Consider the following 19,286-nt stretch of genomic DNA (forward strand, 5'->3'; position numbering starts at 1 on the left):
CAGGGTCACTTGGCCTGTTGACTCGAAGAGAGGAACGGCAATGAGTGACTTGCAAAAGAAAATACCTTTTGTCATGTATCACAAAACAACAAAACTTTCAACTGACAAGAGTACCATTCGGCATAGTGTGATACACCTATCTGATATGAGCAAAACACCCTCCTCACTATACTTCTGGCAGTCCCTTTCGGCGTGATATCCATACTCGAATATCGTCGTTTGTGCTGTACACGCCGGTAGCAGGTTTGTATCGTGGCAATTTCCAAGGAGCACCGTCAGCGGGTTCCATGTCCCACATGCTGATGAAAGCCGCCGCAAAGACCAAAGCCTCCTTTTGGGCAAAAGCACGACCCTTGCACATGGAGTGACCGCCACCTGCAGCATACATGTCAGCTTTTGTCGGGGAAGAAATTGACCTTCTCAACTCACCATATGGTCGAATCGTTCCCATGTTTACAGAGACCTCGTCGTCTCCTCGCTCGTGCTTGATATGTCTATCCGCTCTCCACGCCTGTGGATCGTCGAAATAGGCCGGATCCGTATGATGAACAGAGTGAGCAATATGAGCATACGTTCCTTTCTTCAGCAAGAACCTCTCCGCATCTTTCTCCTTGGAAGCCGGAAGGACCAAGTCCTCTTGCATGACTCTAAAACTCCAGGGCGCGGCGTCTAGGCGAAGGGACTCAATATAGCAACTCTTGAGTAAGGGGCACTTGCTCGTCAGGGCCTCATGGTCGAATGTGTCAATACGAGGTGGTTCTGGCATTTTGAGAGTTTGTTTGGGCTGGAAAGCATGCACGAATGGCGCAATTTCTTCGCGTAGTCGGGCGAGAACATCCTTGTCCGCGTAGATGTGGTTGAGCATCCAGAAGACCAGCATGTTTGCATTCGCGTTCATAGCCCACAGCAGTGATAGTTCCAGGGCTGCTCGCTCATTCATGGTAAATCTGAGTTGACGATACAGGGTCAGTCTCTCGGTGAGCACCGGACCGACATTGTCAAGATCCTGCCATTCTTGTCCCGGATCCTCGCCATTCGCTCTCCTCTCCATTGCTTCTTCAAATTTGAGTATTTGATCGAAAGCACGGTTTCGTGCAATCTTTGCTTTCCAGACCTGAGGAATAGGTAACCACGCAGGAAGTCCGGTGGCAAGCCATTTAAATCCTCTGTCCACATCCCAAAGATCCTGGAAGAAGTCGGGATTGTTGTTGACAAAATCAGAGCCTATGAGAGATGGATTTGCGTTCGCAGCGATGAAGTCGCGTATCAAGGGCATCATACTAGCCTCCACGACTAGTTCACCATCAGGTTTCGTGTTTGTTTCGGCATTGCTGGTACGTTCCCACTCTACTTGGTCGACTCTGCTTTCGGAAAAGGTGACCAGATTGGCAATGTTGCGTTTCGTTACATCGATCGTGTTCTGAACCATATTCTTCAAGGACGACTCGGAGATCAAATGCTTATAGCATGTGTTTAATCCTGAAAGCGAAGCATCGTACCTTTGCATGGATGCTTTCGACTTCGGAAATCCAAACACAGCGGTCATGACATGCTTGCCTACCGAGTCCATATTGGCGATTGAGTGCTTTTGATTCATCAAAGATCCACCCATGGATGGTGAAAAGACAATATTGTGTGTTGTACTGCCTAAATTGAGAGCAAAGACACCACTTCGATATGTGTCGCGTGCTTTGCTCAACAAATCTTGGGGCGCGAAACTGAACTGGGGTATATGTCCGATGATGGGAATCCAATATGGAATCATCGGTACACTCTTGGATCCATCATGAGCAGACTTCGATGGCCCAAGAAGACCACTGATGAAGCGAGTTGTGATTGCCAAAATCAGTAATGCTACCAGCGCAGTCAACCAGGTTGTGTCCAGCTTCTGTGACGTCGTTGATTTTATTTGCAGGCCGGGAACTGGTACATCAGTCGCATTGGGGTCCATGGTTCTTGGTCCTATAAAGTAGTGAAATCCGGCTTTCAACTGTGAGCGGGCACCCTGTCCAAAGCTAGAAACGGACTATCTAAATGGATTCTTTACTGCAAGAACTTCAGCATGAGTAAGCTCATTTCCCAATACCAGCTTTGGAGCAATCTAGAAGCCGATGAGATCGAGGAGGACAGGGGAGCAGTGAGCAGTGAAGAGGAGATGAAAGGATCCCTAACAGTCGGTGACTTGTTTGAGACGACGGCGGCTCTTTACCTCTTGGCAAGGGAAAGATTTCTTGAGCATCAACCATTGCTGGGAACAAACATAAACGTCTGATGATAAGAACAGCATTTCGGACCCCATTGAGACTATATTCCCCAAGGAAGAATTTTTCGAACCAAATCGCAGACATGGCACCCAAGCAGCTCAATTTCATTACCGGCAACAAGAACAAGCTAGCCGAAGTACAAGCAATTCTCGCCCCAACTGGTGTTGACCTCTCCAACCAATCCGTGGACTTGCTTGAGATTCAAGGCACAATTGAGGAGATCTCAAAGGACAAGTGTCGTAGAGCAGCGGACACGGTACGCAAAAGATGATGCACAACAGTGTATAAGACAATTCATTAAGGTTGCGATTATCTAGGTTGGTGGCCCAGTCCTGGTTGAAGATACATGTCTATGCTTCGACGCCTTTGACGAACTCCCAGGCCCATATGTGTAAGATGACATCGAACCCGGCTCTCTTTTTCTATCGGACTAACGAACTGTTTGCAGTAAGTGGTTCTTGCAGTCATTGGGTGTTAAGCAGTTCCACAAGCTTCTGGCTGGATTCGAAGACAAGGGCGCCCAAGCCGTATGCACATTCGCCTATTCCGAGGGTCCTGGCCACGAACCTATTGTGTTCCAGGGAAGAACCAAGGTACATTTACACAGTGGGAGTGCCTTTTCCCGAGACGTGCTGACCGCTGCAACAGGGCAAAATTGTAGAGGCACGTGGTCCCACGGTTTTTGGTAAGCTTGTTGCTTCCTTGTTGCGACCAGGAGAGACTAATTGGAACCATAGGATGGGATGCATGCTTCGAGTACGAAGGCCAGACATACGCTGAGATGCCCAAGGTCGAGAAGAACAAGATTTCGCACCGTGGAAAGGCGTTGGCCAAACTGACAGAGTGGCTCAATGCGCACACCGAGTAGGGGAAGCCTGCAGGCGTTTTCTGAATTGCAGAATAGTGGTGTGTATAGCGTAGTCTTCGTATAAATGGATAGGCGATTATGCTTCGGAGTGATCTTTCTTCCAGTTTTCGATCCAAGTCTGGATACGCTCGAGGTTCTCATCGATTTGGTCGAGGTCGTCGCTCTGTAACTCGACGACGATTTCTTCATCGTAAGAATCGCGTGCCTCTTGCAGGAGGACCTCCATAATTTCAGCGTCCATGTTCTCGTCGAGCTTCTTGTCACTGTAGCCACGACTCTTCAAACGATCGTAGAGGACGGTGCTATTGCAACGGACGACGACAACGAGGTCGATCATGGACTGAGGGAACATGTCGCAGGCGTGCCAGTCTATGATTTGACCACCAGCTTCGAGGTCGGACTCAATGGCGTCCAAGAGCTGGCCATAGTTAGACAAGCTGACCGAAGAGACTGATATTGCATGACTTACCTTGTCCTCATCGACAATGACACTGTTGAGCTCGTCGTCGAAGCCATCCTCACAGTCGCGCTCTTTCACGACCTTGTTGACATTGAGGTGAGTGAGACCAGTGCTTGACGCAAGCTGCTCGCAGTGGGTTGTCTTTCCCACTCCGGGAGTTCCGGTGATGATGATGTTGGGCGAGGTACGCATCGTTGTCTTTGATATTGTTGTGTTGTATGAGAAAATGTTTCTATCCTCGGCACTTTTAGCATGTGAACGAAGATGTGAATTTCCCCACGCTCGGCTTCAAAGTCACCGATGTCTGGGGACTGTGTTCTCTTCTGCCAAGAGGCATAACGCATCAATGGATTTTGTGCAATTCCGGTCTGCGGTCTGAGAATCGAGTTGCCATTTAGCTAGTCGCTCGATGAAACTAAGAGCAGTGGAGCGCCATTTGCCTTCACTCGCACCTCGCACTCGATCTGATTTCGACTGCTCGTGGACATTCACGCACCGCGTCAGCCTGCCTCTATTAGGTCAGTCAGCTCACTCATGCATGCCACTTTGCCAAACAGCAGCGAGTCAGGTTCAGCTTCGCCAGAGTCCAGCTCAATTATGTTGTCGGCCTATCTCTGATTCGGCTTCTGAGAAGCCTCAATTGTTTACCACTTCCCGAATCTCTCGTATACTTACTTCCTTCAACAAATGTTTCCACACGCTGGCTCCATAGGGACATGTTGCTTCCTACCTGGTATGCATGTATGCTCAACACAATCGTCAAGATGTCCATATCTTACTCGTCTCACCCGCTTTCTTCAGGAAAGGGAACACAGTAAACGAAATTATGGTTCTGACACGCATTTGCAGAGAGCTCCCAGGCCAGTTGCATTGCTGCACAAAATTATCGTCTGCCGTCCCTAGGATCACAGTATAAGTTCGACACAGAGTTTGAGGTCAAGCGTACTCTGCTGATGCTCCTGAGGACGTACCGATCATGCTGCCGACCATAACATATGTGAATTCCGAGCCTTGACATGATGCAAAGAATCCCACTCATTGTGCTTCTCGTCTGCCATATTCAATCCCATATGATAGAGCTGGTTGACCTTCGACAATGTTAGCATCGTTGCACGGCGGCTTATCATATCACGGATGTTGCAAGCACAAAGCTGTCATCTTAGTTCCCATATCGTTCTCTTCGCGTATACCTCATGAGCCCTGCAGGCATGGTAGGTAACAGTCCTCTGTCACATCTCCGTGCATCTGATTGACTTCATCATATAATTGTGAACGAACAAGCTACTTGCGTGACAGACAGGAATATTGCATGAAGACCAGAAATTGCCGACTGTAGCGTGTGAGTGCACCGTAGGCGTACAGTATGAACTGTCGAGTATCTGTTTATATGCAGCATGTCCGGTAGTTCTGTGACTAAGGACGAATTCCAGTAGACAAGAGAAATTTGGCTGGCACTCATTACGGCGTGTGTTGACTTCTCGCAGTAGCAAGAACCCTGTGTTCCTTACTGCATTGGGCTAGGTTTCGACAGACACCGCTGTGGTGCTGACCCTGGCTGCCAGATCATCTCACTAAGGTGGCCGCGGTGCTCGTCTCAGGCCCGTAACGAAACAAAGATATGAAAAGGTTCGTGATGATAAGCAGGCAAAGGCACGGACCTCGATATGTACTCGTCTACATAGTGTACACAAGAGAAAATGGTGCTATCTCAAAAAGACGGCAATGGTATAATATGCTTAGAACTTTTTACGCTCATTCACCTCATCCACTTGTTGGTATGCAACAGTGCAACGCTATGCTAAACGCTAAATCAATCCAGGAAGGTGAAAAGGTTGGTGTGGACCACATTCAAAGCTCTGTTGGCTTCAGACTCTTCGATGACGCAAGAAATGTTGATCTCGCTGGCACCTGTACAAGATCGTTTAGCTCTTGTATGAATAAATGATTGTTAGGACACATACCCTGCGAGATCATCTCAATGTTGATGCCATTTTCCCCAAGGACACTGAAGAAGCGGCCACTGATGCCGACCATGCTGCGCAGCTGGCGGCCAACAAGGCTAATGACGGCCAAGCCAGGGACAAGATCAATATCACCCCATACACTCAGGTCGTCAACCGCACCCTTGAGAGCGGCGGACTCGATCTGAATCTCTTCGGAATCGGGTCCAGCGCCAGACAAGAGGGCAACCTCGGAGTGCAGAGCCATGGAGACGTGCACTTCAGACGAGGAGATGAGGTCGACAGACAGATGCCACTTGTCGAGAACAGAAAAGATCGACATGAGGAAGCCGTGGGCACGAGTACGCTTCTTAGAGTGTACGTTGAGCACGGTAATACCGCGCTTGATGGTGACAGCGGTGGGACGCTTGGGTCCATCGTGGGTGCTGAGGCTGACCAGGCTACGGTTACGGAAGAGAGAAGGCTTCTTTTCCTCCAAGTCATCGGCTTGATCGGGCCAGATGATAGTGCCCTGGTTGCGAGGGTTCTTGACGTTCTTGATGCGAATGGGGATGCTGGCCTTGATGACCTGATCCATGGTGAAGGGGTGAATAACTTCAGATCCATAGAAAGTCAATTCGGCAGCCTCGGAAGGAGTGACCGATGGCAAGAGACGAGCGGTGGGCACTTTACGAGGGTCTGCAGTGAAGATGCCATCAACCTCCTTCCAAATCTGCAGCTCCGAAGCGCCAATTCCGACAGCAACCAAAGCGGCGCAAAGGTCGGTGTATCCGCGTCCAATCTGGGTCAGGAGACCGCCAGGGACGTCGCCAAAGTAGCCAGTGATGACGGGGACCGCATCTCCACAGGCCTGTACGGCCTTTGCGAGCGAGCTGGCCAGGTTGCGGTAGAAGCTGTCGTCAATGCGCTCGACTGGGAAGTCAATGACATTGCTGAGATCCACATATTGGGCGTTGCATCCGCGGTCCTGCAGAACGGCTGTCATGTAGAGACAAGACAGCTTCTCTCCCTTGGCGACAATTTTGTCTTCGGTACGCTTGCTGACCTCGGTCAAGTGCTGGGCGGACTCGAGGATCTTGATCAAATTGTCGCATTCGGCATTGACACACTCCGAGTACTTGTCCAGGATCTCGGCAGAAGAGATGGTATCCTTTGCAACCACGATGTGGTCTGCGCGAATCACATCGACAATGTCGACATATTTGCGCGAGCCAATGCGTTCAGCCTCGCGGGCAGCGCGCAGAAGACGGTTGGTGGTGCCCTCGCTCTTGGTGTAGGTGCTACGTGCCGAGCAGACAATGGCGGTACGGTGTTCCTTGAGGCTGGCACTGGGCATACCATCAGTACACGGTATGAGTCCAGAGTGGGCATGCGACCTACATGACAATGTCCTGGGCAATGTCGACGGCAAACTTGCCGACGCTGGTACCGCCAAACTTTTGCACGACCCAATTGCCGCCGCCGGGCAGGTTCTTCTCCTGCTGGTGAGGTATTGACTGTTCGAATCCGTTGGTGTAAGCCATTGTGAAGGTGGTGGGGGTTTTGGAGCGGTCGGAGGGGTCGCTGGTGTTATGCTGGTATGTCTTTGACGTGGTTTGTACTGTTCTACAAAGCGAAATTGAGTCACTGTTGAACAAAGCCCTATTGCCAGCGGATGCGCCCCGATTTCGCTGAGTCCTTCAACTGCCCCACATCCGACATTGTTTCCATCTCTGACGTCGAAACCTCTTATAATGGTCCACCTCGCTTTTGGTATTGATCTAATCCATAGAATCAAGTTGTTGTAGTCGTAGTCCTCTCTTCATGTCGCATTGGTTGTTCAGGACTCATCAGGTGGTTCGGGCAATCACTATCAGTAAGATTTCACTTGGTCAAACACAGGGCGAGTCGTATGGACAAGATTCCACCTGGTTCACTCCTCTGCCAACGAGGTCTTCCCCATCTTCCTGTTGTCTATCCACAGCCACATTTGGCAGAAAGGTATGATGCTATCGCTATTTCGTCGTGTAAACACATATTCAGATGCAAAGCATGGAGGAAATCGGGTTTGTGTGGTAAATAGCAACAAGCCTGTAGACAGTGAATCTATTCCTTTGATATCCAGATGGCTCCGGAAGTGAGACGGCCGTGGAATACCTGCCGCGACTTTTCGCATCCATCCGTCTTTCACTTAGGATCAAGAGCTGCATACAAAACCAACTTCCTTCAGTGGTATCCTTCCTTCTCAACTCAACAATGCTCCAACACCTTCCGACAGACGCGTGATCACACTTGATGAACCCGCGCATCATCTTTCTCATCCCCAATCCCACATCAAGACTCTCAAGAAACGTCCAGCATGTCGTACTCTTACGCCATAGCCAAGGAGGTCCTCTCTGATGGTGAAAAAGACCGCATCCTCGCCATCTTTCTCAGTTCTGATGACAACAATGATGTATGTTGATGATCAGATTGTTGAGCATGCAGGTTTGCGATCATGTGCTAACTCTGCGCTCGACAGGTTAATTGGGATAAGGCAACCCAGGCGTTTGGCGCCGCCTCCGTGGAGAGCATGAAGGTCTCTTACCGTAATCTCCTCAAGAAGATCGAGAAAGCCGGCGGCAAGACCGGCGTCACTGCCCCATCTGCCAACAGCGACTCAGCCGCTCCATCCGCACCCAAGACTCCCAAAACCCCCAAGACCCCTAAGGGCAAGGGCGGCCGTCCACCCAAGCGCAAGGCTGAAGCCGCCGAATCAGATGACGACGAGGACAGCGACGCTCCTAAGACCCTGCGCAAGAAAGCCGCGAAGAATGCTGCTAAGGCAGGAGACGACGGCGAGGACGAAGATGCTCCTAAATCTGTCCTCAAGAGGGCCACCAAGAAAACTGTCTCCCGTACTGAGGATGGCGATTCGGATGACGGAAAGACTTCCAAGGCTCCCAAAAAGACTATTCGTCCTCGCAAGACTCCGGTCAAGCCCCCCAAGGCCGCAGTTGGCCAGATCGTCAACGGCGGTGGAGAGGCTACCGATTCCGTCTCAGGTAACATCGAATCTGTTCAGGAGGATGGAGAGGCTTCCAAGATGGTCAACGACGAGGATGGGTCAGAGTTTTGAGGCCACCAAGACACTAATTCTCAACCGCATTTATGAAGAGCTGCCATCTCTCGCTGCTATGCCCGCCAGCCTCTTGGTCGAAGCATAGCATATGATCTTGTTGGGTGGCTGCTAGGGATGAGGGAAATGGAGAATCGAAGGACAGGGTTAAATGAGGAATGGGACACTCGAGCAGCTTACGTCCACTTACTTGAGGCACATCACTGCCTTGCAGAGAACGATATCGACCTTCTCTTCTATTCTACAGACTTTACTTGATGCGAGATTCTCCCAAGCTTTACTTTCTTCTGGTGCAACGTGACGAAGAATTCTGATCTGAAGTTATGTGCAGTTCGCTGTTTGCGAATTCGACGCGTGGGCATAAAGCGAGCACGAATAGTGTGGAGATCTGAATGTTTCGTCGACTTGTTGATCGTGGGCTGGCCTATCGAGTTCGGAATCCAAATAAGTGGTGATTATACCCGAGGCCTGTAGTGCATAGAAGAGCTACAGTACATTAGTATTTCTCTGATTCGTACCGCCTGTCAAACAGTGCGATCATTGATTGAGAGCGAGGTTGCTTGCAAGTGGATGACTTGCTGTCTGGGAAAGTTGGAGTTTCGACGCCAAGACGCTAACATCGGCACACACCCACAGTGTTGAATTCCAAGTGCTCTCCGCTTGACTTGCTGCGACTTTTTACTAGCGACCGTGAGATCCGACCGACAACACCTATCGACACTCGCCGGGACAATCCAAATCGACACAAAATGCCATCCGAGCAAGGTCACCGCCGTGAGTAACACTGAGAAGCTGGAGCCTGGTTCTGCAAGGATGCCAGCCGACAGATGCGCGTGGTTTGAAAAATTGTCTGCTAACACCCAACAGTCTACGTCAAGTGAGTAATGAATCCAAACCGCTGCCCTGCCTTATTTCTACGGCTCTTTCGCTGCATCCGAACGACCTCCGTCTGCACACGTACCGAGCAATGTCCAAATCAAACCAATCCCACCCACGGCAAAACAGGCGACGCATCGCAAGGAACATTTATTGACCTCTACCGCGTAGGGGACGTCACCTCAGCTACCAGAGAGGCAAGCGCAACACCAACCCCAACACCAGCTTGATCAAGATTGAGGGTGTCGACGACTCCAAGGCCGCCAGCTTTTACTGCGGCAAGAAGGTCGCCTTCGTCTACCGCGCCTCCAAGGAAGTCCGCGGCTCCAAGATCAGAGTCATGTGGGGCAAGGTCACCCGCGCTCACGGTACATATGCTCAGGAAAGCAGAAAGAGAAAGGAGACAATCTGACAAAGAATCACAGGCAACTCTGGTGTCGTCCGCGCTCAGTTCCGCAACAACCTCCCTCCCCGTTCGTTCGGTGCCACCGTCCGCGTCATGCTTTACCCTTCTTCGATATAAGTGCGGCAAGGACGGATTCGATGGGATTACGAGCATGATCAAGTGTCGCAGCGGTGTTGGTTTGCAGTCAACCTGGTCTCGATGACAGAGACAGTGGTTCAAAAGGAAGGCGTTTTCTCAGTCTGGGAAGGGAAGCTGCCGACTAGTTTCATGTCCACAAAAGAATCGCAAAAGCCTCCCGGCATGGCGCAATAGCCATGATGAGATAAACTGCTCCCGTCGACTCCAAAATTTTCACGTTCCAAATTCAACTGCAGCTCCAGCGTGGACTGGCCAAGATGGTGATTTCTACATCGTGATCTGTACATCGAAACAGCAGAGGCTAGAAATGGACGAGAAAGTGATTTGAAGCGCGCATTAAGCAGAGCAGAGCAGATCACAGTAAACACAGCACGTAACATGCGTTCATACTCGATACTTTGCCATGAATGACCTAATACGCACAGAGCCATGTGGAGTGAAGGCTCGACTCTCTCGAAACCGGGACTCTCTCAGGGCGGTACTGATAGCCCCAGATTATTTCCCGAAAAGGAAGGCTTATCGTCATCCTGCCCGCCGACCCGTCTGCCGCGCGACTTTGCTGGAAATGCTTTCTTTTTGCTACTCGTCGGGATTTTGTTGATTCTCTCGTTTGCCTACGAGAAGCGACCTTTGCTGTTGGGTTCTCGTGACAAGGAGCAAGCGCCATGGAGAGGAACGGTTCACGAAGTCGCCGGCGGTCTTCCGTTACCGTCGACGATGATACGGCCAGCCGCCGCCATAACTTTTACCGACGCGAATCCAACATGAGCGAGTATGAACAGATGACAAGAGCACTGTTGTGCAGTTCGGGCTAACAGAAGCAGGGTTAGCTTCCTCAGCAATGTCGGCATGGCCAACGACGAAATCTTCTCTGGGCCCATGTCCGAGAGTGTGCCTACTGCCAACAGCTCCTTCGCCCACCGTCGTTCACGCGCAGACTCGACTACAAGCTTCACCTATTACGACGATCAGGACGAAGACCGGGATATTTCAGACGAAGAATGGCTCCAAGAAGAAGCCATCATCGACGAAGAAGCCGAGATTGAAGAAGGCCGCGCTGATGCCGAGGACAGCCATGCCTTTGCAGAGCCCGAGACCGATCTGGAATCAAATGAGCGGCCTTCTCTACGCAGTCGCAAGTCTTCTGGTTACTCTCGCTCATCAGCACACAGCCCTCTCCTGCGCCGCCGTCGCTCGTCGGATACCGACAGAAGTGTGCGAAGTGGTTATGGATCTGGCGGAAGGATGAGCCAGAAGATCTACATCCAGAACGAAGATATGACTATCGTCGTTGCCGGCTTCAAGACTTCTGTCCTGGGTTACGCCATCTATCTGTGCATTTCGATCTGTACCCTTGGACTCGGCTATCTTTTGTTCCGCTGGTTGCCACGATGGCGCGTACGCTTGATTGGTTCCTCTACTGCTCTGCACAAGTGTGACTGGTTGGTCATCGAAAATCAATGGAACGAAATGATTGTTCAGCAGTTGAGCAAGCAAAGCTTCGACATGCCTTTGTCTTCAGTCTTCGGAATGCCGGGAAAGGGCAAGATGCGCGAATTCGACGAGTACAACGACCCAATTCTGGACGAACTTCGCATCATGGACTATCGCTACATCCGTTTCTGCTTCCATCCATTCAAGGACAAGTTCATTCTTGGAAACACCTGGCAAGACCCTGCATGGACAGACGTAGTCCCCATTAGAGCGGGTATTGATGGAGAAGAACAGGAGAATCGCGAGCGCATCTTCGGCAAGAACGTCATTGACATTGAGCAGAAGTCGATTGGTCAGCTCCTTGTCGACGAGGCATTGCATCCGTTCTACATCTTCCAAATTGCTAGTTTGGTCCTCTGGTCTGTGGACGAGTACTATTACTACGCCGCCTGTATCTTCGTCATTTCGCTCGTAAGTATCGCTTCGACGTTGATTGAAACAAGGGCGACTATGGCGCGCCTCCGTGAGATATCGCGCTTCGAATGCGACATCCGTGTCCTCAGAAGCGGGTTCTGGCGTTATGTTCAATCCGGCGATCTGGTTCCGGGCGATGTCTACGAAATTACGGATCCCAATCTTACACAATTCCCCTGCGACAGTCTTCTACTTTCTGGTGATTGCATAGTCAACGAAAGCATGCTTACTGGAGAATCTGTCCCGGTCTCAAAGGTCCCAACTACCAATGAATCTCTAGAGCTTCTCGATCTCAGTGCTTCTTCAATCCATCCTGAAGTTGCAAGAAATTTCCTGTTCAGCGGCACCAAGATCATTCGCGCTCGCCGACCCCAAGAAGACAAAAGTGATGAAGCCGCTGCTCTTGCCCTTGTCGTTCGCACTGGATTCAACACTACGAAGGGAGCTTTGGTCCGCTCAATGCTCTTCCCTAAGCCGTCTGGATTCAAATTCTACAGAGACTCTTTTCGTTATATCGCAGTGATGGCAGGTATTGCCATGATTGGCTTTGTTGCTTCGTTCATCAATTTTGTTCGTCTCGGCCTCGCCTGGCATCTTATCGTCGTCCGAGCTCTCGATCTCATCACCATCGTCGTGCCTCCTGCGCTACCTGCCACCTTAACCATCGGTACCAACTTTGCTCTGTCCAGACTGAAGAAGAAGTACATCTTCTGTATTAGTCCTCAGAGAGTAAATGTCGGCGGCAAGCTCGATGTGGTCTGCTTTGACAAGACAGGCACCTTGACTGAGGATGGTCTCGACGTGTTGGGTACTCGAGTGGTCAATCGACCAGCAAATAGGTTCAGCGATATCCACACTGATTCTACTGTTCTCCTACCCGGCGCCACCTACGAGCGCGACCCCACTGTTGACTATAACGCGAACAAGGCGATCTTGTACACCATGGCCACCTGCCACTCTTTGCGGATCGTCGACGATGAATTTGTTGGAGATCCCCTAGATCTCAAGATGTTCCAGTTCACCGGATGGCAATATGAAGAAGGATCTGAACGACCGGGCGCGACTGATGAAGACGAACAAAACTCTCTTTCGCCATCTGTAGCCCGCCCCCCGCCTGGTATGGAACTGGATCTGGATGAAGATGAAACCTCGCCGAACAACAAACGACCTATCGAACTCGGAGTGCTCAAGTCCTTCGAGTTCGTGTCTCAACTGAGGCGTGCGAGTGTTATAGTCCGTCAATTTGGAGACCCGAGTGGCAATGTTTACGTCAAGGGTGCTCCTGAATGTATGAAGGATATCTGCCGTCCTGACAGCTTCCCTCCAGATTACGAAGAACTTCTCAGCTACTACACCCATCGCGGCTTCCGTGTCATCGCTTGTGCCACCAAGCACATTTTCAAGCTCAATTGGTTGAAGGTGCAGAAGATGAAGCGTGAAGAGGCTGAATCGAACCTCGAATTCGTTGGTTTCATCATCTTTGAGAACAAGCTCAAACCCTCTACCACTGGCATCATCGAGGAGCTTCGTGACGCCAACATTCGTACTGTCATGTGCACTGGAGACAATATTCTAACCGCCATCAGTGTTGCTAGGGAGTGTAACCTGATTGATAGATCTGCTCACTGTTTCGTGCCTCATTTCGTCGAGGGCGATTCTCGAACAGCGCTATCTCGCTTGAGCTGGGAGAGTGTGGACAACCCAGCTTATCAATTGGATGACAATACTCTCAAACCTCTACCTCCGCCAGCCGAGCATGACTCGTCTTTGCCGTATGACGTTTCGAACCTCCGCAATTACTCTATTGCAGTCAGTGGTGATGTGTTCCGATGGCTCGTCGACTTCGCCTCGCCAAAGGTCCTTCGCGAGATGCTAGTCTGTGGTCAAGTCTTTGCACGTATGTCGCCCGACGAAAAGCACGAACTCGTGGAGAAGCTTCAGAGTATCGATTATTGCTGTGGTTTCTGTGGTGATGGTGCCAATGACTGCGGTGCTCTCAAGGCAGCAGACGTGGGTATCTCTCTTTCAGAGGCTGAGGCATCAGTTGCTGCACCCTTCACTAGCCGTGTCTTCGACATCTCATGTGTTCCTGAGGTGATACGGGAAGGACGCGGAGCTCTCGTTACGAGTTTCAGCTGCTTCAAGTACATGTCCTTGTACTCTGCTATTCAGTTCACTTCTGTGAGCTTCCTCTACGCTACTGCTTCAAACCTCGGAGACTTCCAGTTCTTGTTTATAGATCTGGCTCTCATCCTTCCTATCGCCATCTTCATGGGCTGGACGGGTCCATACCCTGTGCTTTCTAAAAAGCGACCTACAGCCAGCTTGGTCTCCCGTAAGGTTCTTACTCCACTACTTGGTCAGATCGTGATTTGTGTCTTGACCCAGCTTGTCGGTTGGAAGGTTGTGCAACGTCAACCCTGGTACCAGCCACCTGTCCTGGACAAGGAACACTCGAACTCGGAGAACTCGCAGAACACAACCCTCTTCTTGATCTCTTGCTTCCAGTACATCCTTTCCGCCATTGTTCTCAGTGTTGGTCCACCCTTCAGACAGTCAATGACGCAAAATCGTAAGCACCCCACATTCTCAATGAGATTGCACATGCTAACACATCCACACAGTCCCATTCGTCATTACCATGGTAGTCGCAGTAGGCGTTTCTGCTTACATGTTGTTCGACCCTGCTCCATGGCTCGTCAGCTTGATGGAGCTGACAGACATGTCAACAAGCTTCCGCATCTTCATCCTGGTACTCGCAACCGGAGGATTTGCTTGTTCATACCTTGCCGAAAGGATCGTGTTCCCTCCGCTTGCCAAATGGATTGGAAAGGCCAACGCCAAGCTACGTCCGAGCCACCAAAAGAAGAGAAAGGAGTACAAACTCATTGCAGAGAGCATGCGAATCTGAAAGGCAGGATCATTCGCGGTCTCTCGAGTCTTCATGAGACAAATGGATGAACATACTCGTGGCTCCGTTTTATAGAGTTGATATAAATAAACGCGCATAGCATTTGAATTTTGAAATCCTGAGCACGTGTGTTTTGTTGTTTGTGCATGTCTGAGTACCAAATTTGCGTCTGCCATCGACTTACGGACGGATACACGCACAGTCTGATTGCGAGTAGTAAGCCGCAGGCATCATGGGTCTTCTGTTAGCTTGTACTAGGCACACAATTGACCAACATCCGGGAAAAGCGGGTGATCAAGATCAGAAGGGGGCTGATATATCATCCGCTCGACATGGCAAATTGCAGCTTTCTACGTAGTACACCGCAGCCCACTCGCAGTATTAGAGCACATGAACAAGGTATGGATTGTTGGACTGTAAAACCCAATCGGGTATGCTTGTATCTGCTTTTGTTCATGGTGTCAAGTCTACGTACGGCGATGCCGAAATAGGCCAGTACTATCCATGGCCGATTCTGTACTCCTTGCGACTAGACATCCAAGCAGCACCATGCAACTCATCCCGATCCACAGGATGAAGCACTTGACTCTTTTGCCCAACGTCTGTTGTGGATATAATCATTCGTCGTAGGGTATCTTCTTCATTTCTTGGTTCTGTCGGCGAGCTCTCCGGTAGCAGGGAGCTTGGGAGCAGCACCTCCCTTAGTCTTTGCCTCACCCTTGGCCTTCAAGCTAGTGGAGTCCTTGGGCAGCTCCTTGACGAAAGGCAGGAATTCAGGCTGACCGGGAATGTACTTCTGGAGAACCTTGGGGACGTTGATGCCGTCCTCAGTCTGGTAGTTCTCCAAGACACAGCACAAGGCTCTCTCGGTGGCGCAGAGGGTAGAGTTGAGGGCGTGGACGTAAGACTTTTGGTAGCTGGAGTCGGTCTGCTTCTTCTGGCCGTAACGGATCTCGAGTTCGCGGGTCTGGTAGTCGAGGCAGTTTGAGCATGAGACGAGCTCCTTGTACTCGCCCTGGAAGGGGAACCAAGCCTCGAGGTCGTACTTCTTGGAGGCAGCGTTGTTGAGAGCGCCAGAAACGATGGCAACGACGCGGTAAGGAAGGCCGAGAGACTTGTAGAACTCTTCGGAAGTGTCGATCATGCGGTCAAAGTGCTCCCACGACTCTTCGGGCTTGCAGAAGATGAACTGCTCGATCTAGAGGAGAAGTTAGAGTGGGCAATGCAGAGGGCGTCGAGAGTGAAAAGCATACCTTCTCGAACTGGTGAACACGGAAGATACCCCAGGCGTCCTTGCCGTGCGAACCAGCCTCCTTTCTGAAGCAGGTGCTGTAACCAGCGTACTTGATGGGCAGGTCCTTGTCCTGGAGCCACTCGGACTCGTGGAGAGCAGACAGAGGCTGCTCCGAAGTTGCGATCAAGTACTTGTCGGTCTCCTTAGAACCGTCCTCAGTGACCTTGTACAGCTCCTCGTCGAACTGCTCGAGCTGGGCAGTCTTTGCCATGGCGTCGCGGTTCATGAAGAACGGGGGCATGTTGGGCTTGTAGCCCTTGTTGAAGAGGAACTCGAGACCGTAGTTGATGAGCGCAAGGTTGAGGAAGAGACCGTAGCCAGTCAAGCAGTAGCCTCTGTGGCCGGCAACCTTGACACCGCGCTCGGGGTCATAGCCGTCCAGACGGGTGAGGACTTCGTGGTGCGACAGGCAGTCCTTCTTTGTGACGTCGACACCCTCGGGGGTCCAGTCGCGGATCTTCTGGTTGTTGTCTTCATTGTCGCTGACGGGCACAGAGTCGTGGACGTAGTTGCCAATCGACTTTGCCTTCTTCAGCAGGGCGACGTGCAGGTCCTTTGTGGCGTCCTCTTGCTGCTTGTGACGGGCCTGCAGCTCGTCCTTCTTCTTGAGCAAGTCGTCGGCGTTGCCCTTGGCCTTTTTGATTTGGCCAATCTCCTTCTGCAGCGTGTTGATTTCGGTCTTGATCTGGTTTGCGGCGTATTGGGCTGTAGTGAGGAAGAGCGTGTCAGCTAATGCGCAGGCTAGACAGCAGGACGGCGCATCCTACACTTTCTGTGGTCCTCGAACATGGCAATGACCTCGTCGACAGCCTCTTCGGGAGCATGGCGTCTACGCTGGCTCTCCTTGATCTTCTTCACGTCGCCGCCGCGCTCGGCAATAAAATCGTTAATGTCCAACATGGTTGTGTGTGTGCGTGTGTGTGTGTGTGTGGGGTGAGTGGTTATCAAACTTGGTGAACAGCACGCAGCCTTTGTTTCCTGTGCGCGTGGAGGGGTCCTCACTTTTTTGACTCATGCTTCACCGCGACACGAGTCAATGTTGCCAACATTGTTGTCAACAGTCTCTCACTTTCCCGTCTCCGAAGCCTGCCACATCCATACCTATTTCAAGGCACAGTCGAATTCTACATCAACAGAGCTCTCATGAAGAATTGGCAGGACGACGTTGCTCCACACACATCACTACAATCTATGGTTGGTACTATGTCTTGAGTTAGCTATGAGCACACGTGTGCGTTACATATTCGAGGTAGTACCTCGCTGGAACCGCAAATACGAATACAACGCCCACCCTGAAGACCTGATCGAACACCGACATGATCTTCAGGCATTATCTCCCCACGCTGAAGTTGCTAGCTAATCAAACGATACTGCTCGCTGTCTCTCTCCCTTCCGTCTCACGCGGCTCCATAGGCTTCAACCCTGAGCCTGATAACAACTCGCGATACTGTCATCGTAGCATCCCATAAGATCCAAGCTGATGGTCTTGTATGGAGAATTACCATCCGGGTGCGACCTTGGTCAAACGTAGAGCCTCTTCACTGTGCATGTTCGAGACACTGCTTCACTCTGTGGATAAGTATCCGACGTTGGGATCAGCGGGATGCTGGCGCGTCGTGCTCGACGCTGGGTAATGTGATTGCCTTACGGCATAGTCCAGAATCGGCCTTTCAACCATCCAGAGGGGCTTCTTGCCCAGACTTTGTTGTGTGATCAGGTTCACACAAGCGATCGAAATCCGGGAAACTGACGTAGCCCTCTGTGTCGCGTTAACACTATGCCACTTTCCGCTTATTGGACCTACTTACCATTGCGATTGTCTGACAGCCGGCGGCTTAGCACATCCCACTGTACCTCCTGTATGTCCACCGGACATTGCCTTGGAGATGCTGGTGGACTACTCCTGGGAGACGTCCTTAGAGAAGCCGATGCCACTTTGTATAATAGGGAACTGGCTCCGCCTGGCGGCGACACACTACACTCCTGACGTGCAGTATGCGAATTGGCTCTGTTCAGACAAGGAGGGCTGGTTTTAAGAGTGAACGGTCCGCGCATGAATATGTTGGACGCTGATGACGATGACGACGAGCGTTGACTTTCCCTAGCCATGATGAAGGTCGCGAATGTGATCGATCTGTAGCGTGACGATGAACTTGGATGCGAGATTTTCTCTAGGAGACTCTTTGTTCACAGAAGAGGAGCTGGGTCTTTAACAAACAGAAGATGCTTGCCCAAGGTCGCGTGAGAAATATAAGAATTCAAGGTTTGGGCTGGGAGTAAGTGAGGGGAACGGTGGCGCTGGGCGTCAGCTTTGTACACGATCCGGTAGACAAAATCGAGAGACCATCACTGCACAGTCATGGTGACGCCTCACGGTACCTGCTGGGCCTAGCTATACACAGGGGCCTCTTGAGCACTGATTGCGTGAACCTTCTCCAAGTCGATAGTCGCCTACTAGTCAATTCTGCGCCCATGTCGGCTTTGACTCGAATCGAGGACTCTCATTCGCGGAACATGCTCCTCCTCATCGGCCAGACCGTTAAGTACTCGCGAGGGCACACTGTACATCGATATGGACCTGATCCCACCACAATTTGTATGACACGCACTGACAGGCCACCACAAGAAATGAGGCTAGCAACCCACGGCATTGTAACGGTGCCCAATCCCGACCCAGGAACCTGGCAGACTTGCAGGGACCGGCGATGTTCCGCCCCATCGCGCCCAGCGGTGTGGCTTTGACCGTTTTCTTTGCGTATGGGGGAACATCGGATCCCGCTAACTAGCAAGTGTCCGCGCGACTCTATGACACCTGGGTGAACATGGTTGAGCTCGTTGCTGTTGTTGTGTGCTTTGTTTTATCGACTCTCCTCAAGCTCACCGACGTGTTCGACCTTGGGTGGTTCGCAATCAGGCAGATGACACCTTGGTGTAGCCGCCACATCAAACTCGCCTAAATCATGCAGAGCAGTAAACAGTTGCCCAGTCGCATGGGTAAAATCCTCGAAAATGTCCACGAGTCGAAACAGTGGAAGGCTCAAGAGTCGGGCACGGTCGGAGGCTTGAAGGAAGCGGGACAGCGCATTACCTGCTGTCTGGCTGG

The 19,286-nt window shown here is 51.2% G+C and overlaps 8 protein-coding genes across 8 annotated transcripts; 4 read left to right on the forward strand and 4 right to left on the reverse strand.

Moving 5' to 3' along the window:
• Positions 1-5: 5 nt before the first annotated feature.
• On the reverse strand, positions 6-2,111 carry AUEXF2481DRAFT_247450 (uncharacterized protein). The gene is made up of 2 exons (XM_013487852.1): positions 430-2,111; positions 6-375 (listed from the first exon to the last, which is right to left on the reverse strand). The coding sequence occupies exons 1-2, from the start codon at positions 1,949-1,951 to the stop codon at positions 167-169; spliced, it is 1,731 nt and encodes a 576-aa protein (XP_013343306.1). The 5' UTR covers positions 1,952-2,111; the 3' UTR covers positions 6-166.
• A 171-nt stretch (positions 2,112-2,282) lies between these two features.
• AUEXF2481DRAFT_98197 (uncharacterized protein) lies at positions 2,283-3,132 on the forward strand (the record flags this gene model as incomplete). The annotated part of the gene is made up of 5 exons (XM_013487853.1): positions 2,283-2,520; positions 2,582-2,655; positions 2,713-2,857; positions 2,913-2,949; positions 3,002-3,132. The coding sequence occupies exons 1-5, from the start codon at positions 2,347-2,349 to the stop codon at positions 3,130-3,132; spliced, it is 561 nt and encodes a 186-aa protein (XP_013343307.1). The 5' UTR covers positions 2,283-2,346.
• A 76-nt stretch (positions 3,133-3,208) lies between these two features.
• AUEXF2481DRAFT_66298 (uncharacterized protein) lies at positions 3,209-3,784 on the reverse strand (the record flags this gene model as incomplete). The annotated part of the gene is made up of 2 exons (XM_013487814.1): positions 3,209-3,550; positions 3,602-3,784. The coding sequence occupies 2 exons, from the start codon at positions 3,782-3,784 to the stop codon at positions 3,209-3,211; spliced, it is 525 nt and encodes a 174-aa protein (XP_013343268.1).
• A 1,372-nt stretch (positions 3,785-5,156) lies between these two features.
• On the reverse strand, positions 5,157-7,171 carry AUEXF2481DRAFT_40550 (uncharacterized protein). The gene is made up of 3 exons (XM_013487718.1): positions 6,934-7,171; positions 5,554-6,881; positions 5,157-5,500 (listed from the first exon to the last, which is right to left on the reverse strand). The coding sequence occupies exons 1-3, from the start codon at positions 7,074-7,076 to the stop codon at positions 5,403-5,405; spliced, it is 1,569 nt and encodes a 522-aa protein (XP_013343172.1). The 5' UTR covers positions 7,077-7,171; the 3' UTR covers positions 5,157-5,402.
• A 415-nt stretch (positions 7,172-7,586) lies between these two features.
• Positions 7,587-8,650, forward strand: AUEXF2481DRAFT_80297 (uncharacterized protein; the record flags this gene model as incomplete). Its single annotated transcript, XM_013487823.1, has 2 exons — positions 7,587-7,987; positions 8,054-8,650. Exons 1-2 carry the CDS (start codon positions 7,892-7,894, stop codon positions 8,648-8,650), a joined length of 693 nt encoding a protein of 230 aa, XP_013343277.1. The 5' UTR covers positions 7,587-7,891.
• A 709-nt stretch (positions 8,651-9,359) lies between these two features.
• Positions 9,360-10,495, forward strand: AUEXF2481DRAFT_80298 (uncharacterized protein). The gene is made up of 4 exons (XM_013487824.1): positions 9,360-9,424; positions 9,518-9,527; positions 9,698-9,894; positions 9,952-10,495. Exons 1-4 carry the CDS (start codon positions 9,400-9,402, stop codon positions 10,047-10,049), a joined length of 330 nt encoding a protein of 109 aa, XP_013343278.1. The 5' UTR covers positions 9,360-9,399; the 3' UTR covers positions 10,050-10,495.
• A 171-nt stretch (positions 10,496-10,666) lies between these two features.
• On the forward strand, positions 10,667-15,014 carry AUEXF2481DRAFT_40553 (uncharacterized protein). Its single transcript, XM_013487719.1, has 3 exons — positions 10,667-10,842; positions 10,895-14,550; positions 14,603-15,014. Exons 1-3 carry the CDS (start codon positions 10,736-10,738, stop codon positions 14,887-14,889), a joined length of 4,050 nt encoding a protein of 1,349 aa, XP_013343173.1. The 5' UTR covers positions 10,667-10,735; the 3' UTR covers positions 14,890-15,014.
• Positions 15,015-15,529: 515 nt separating this feature from the next.
• Positions 15,530-17,083, reverse strand: AUEXF2481DRAFT_47174 (uncharacterized protein; the record flags this gene model as incomplete). Its single annotated transcript, XM_013487777.1, has 3 exons — positions 15,530-16,087; positions 16,143-16,888; positions 16,951-17,083. The coding sequence occupies 3 exons, from the start codon at positions 17,081-17,083 to the stop codon at positions 15,530-15,532; spliced, it is 1,437 nt and encodes a 478-aa protein (XP_013343231.1).
• Positions 17,084-19,286: the final 2,203 nt, after the last annotated feature.

Source organism: Aureobasidium subglaciale (assembly GCF_000721755.1).
Source record: "Aureobasidium subglaciale EXF-2481 unplaced genomic scaffold scaffold_12, whole genome shotgun sequence".
Lineage (NCBI taxonomy): Eukaryota > Fungi > Ascomycota > Dothideomycetes > Dothideales > Saccotheciaceae > Aureobasidium > Aureobasidium subglaciale.

Coding starts and splice junctions, on each gene's coding strand:
- AUEXF2481DRAFT_247450 (XM_013487852.1), bottom strand. CDS start 1,951: ATGGACCCCAATGCGACTGATGTACCAGTTCCCGGCCTGCAAATAAAA. Junction 376..429: donor GGGAACGATTCGACCATATG/GTGAGTTGAGAA, acceptor TGTATGCTGCAG/GTGGCGGTCACTCCATGTGC.
- AUEXF2481DRAFT_40550 (XM_013487718.1), bottom strand. CDS start 7,076: ATGGCTTACACCAACGGATTCGAACAGTCAATACCTCACCAGCAGGAG. Junction 6,882..6,933: donor ATTGCCCAGGACATTGTCAT/GTAGGTCGCATG, acceptor TGGTATGCCCAG/TGCCAGCCTCAAGGAACACC. Junction 5,501..5,553: donor CATTGAGATGATCTCGCAGG/GTATGTGTCCTA, acceptor GATCTTGTACAG/GTGCCAGCGAGATCAACATT.
- AUEXF2481DRAFT_80298 (XM_013487824.1), top strand. CDS start 9,400: ATGCCATCCGAGCAAGGTCACCGCC. Junction 9,895..9,951: donor CAAGGTCACCCGCGCTCACG/GTACATATGCTC, acceptor AAAGAATCACAG/GCAACTCTGGTGTCGTCCGC.
- AUEXF2481DRAFT_40553 (XM_013487719.1), top strand. CDS start 10,736: ATGGAGAGGAACGGTTCACGAAGTCGCCGGCGGTCTTCCGTTACCGTC. Junction 10,843..10,894: donor CGCGAATCCAACATGAGCGA/GTATGAACAGAT, acceptor TAACAGAAGCAG/GGTTAGCTTCCTCAGCAATG. Junction 14,551..14,602: donor ACAGTCAATGACGCAAAATC/GTAAGCACCCCA, acceptor ACATCCACACAG/TCCCATTCGTCATTACCATG.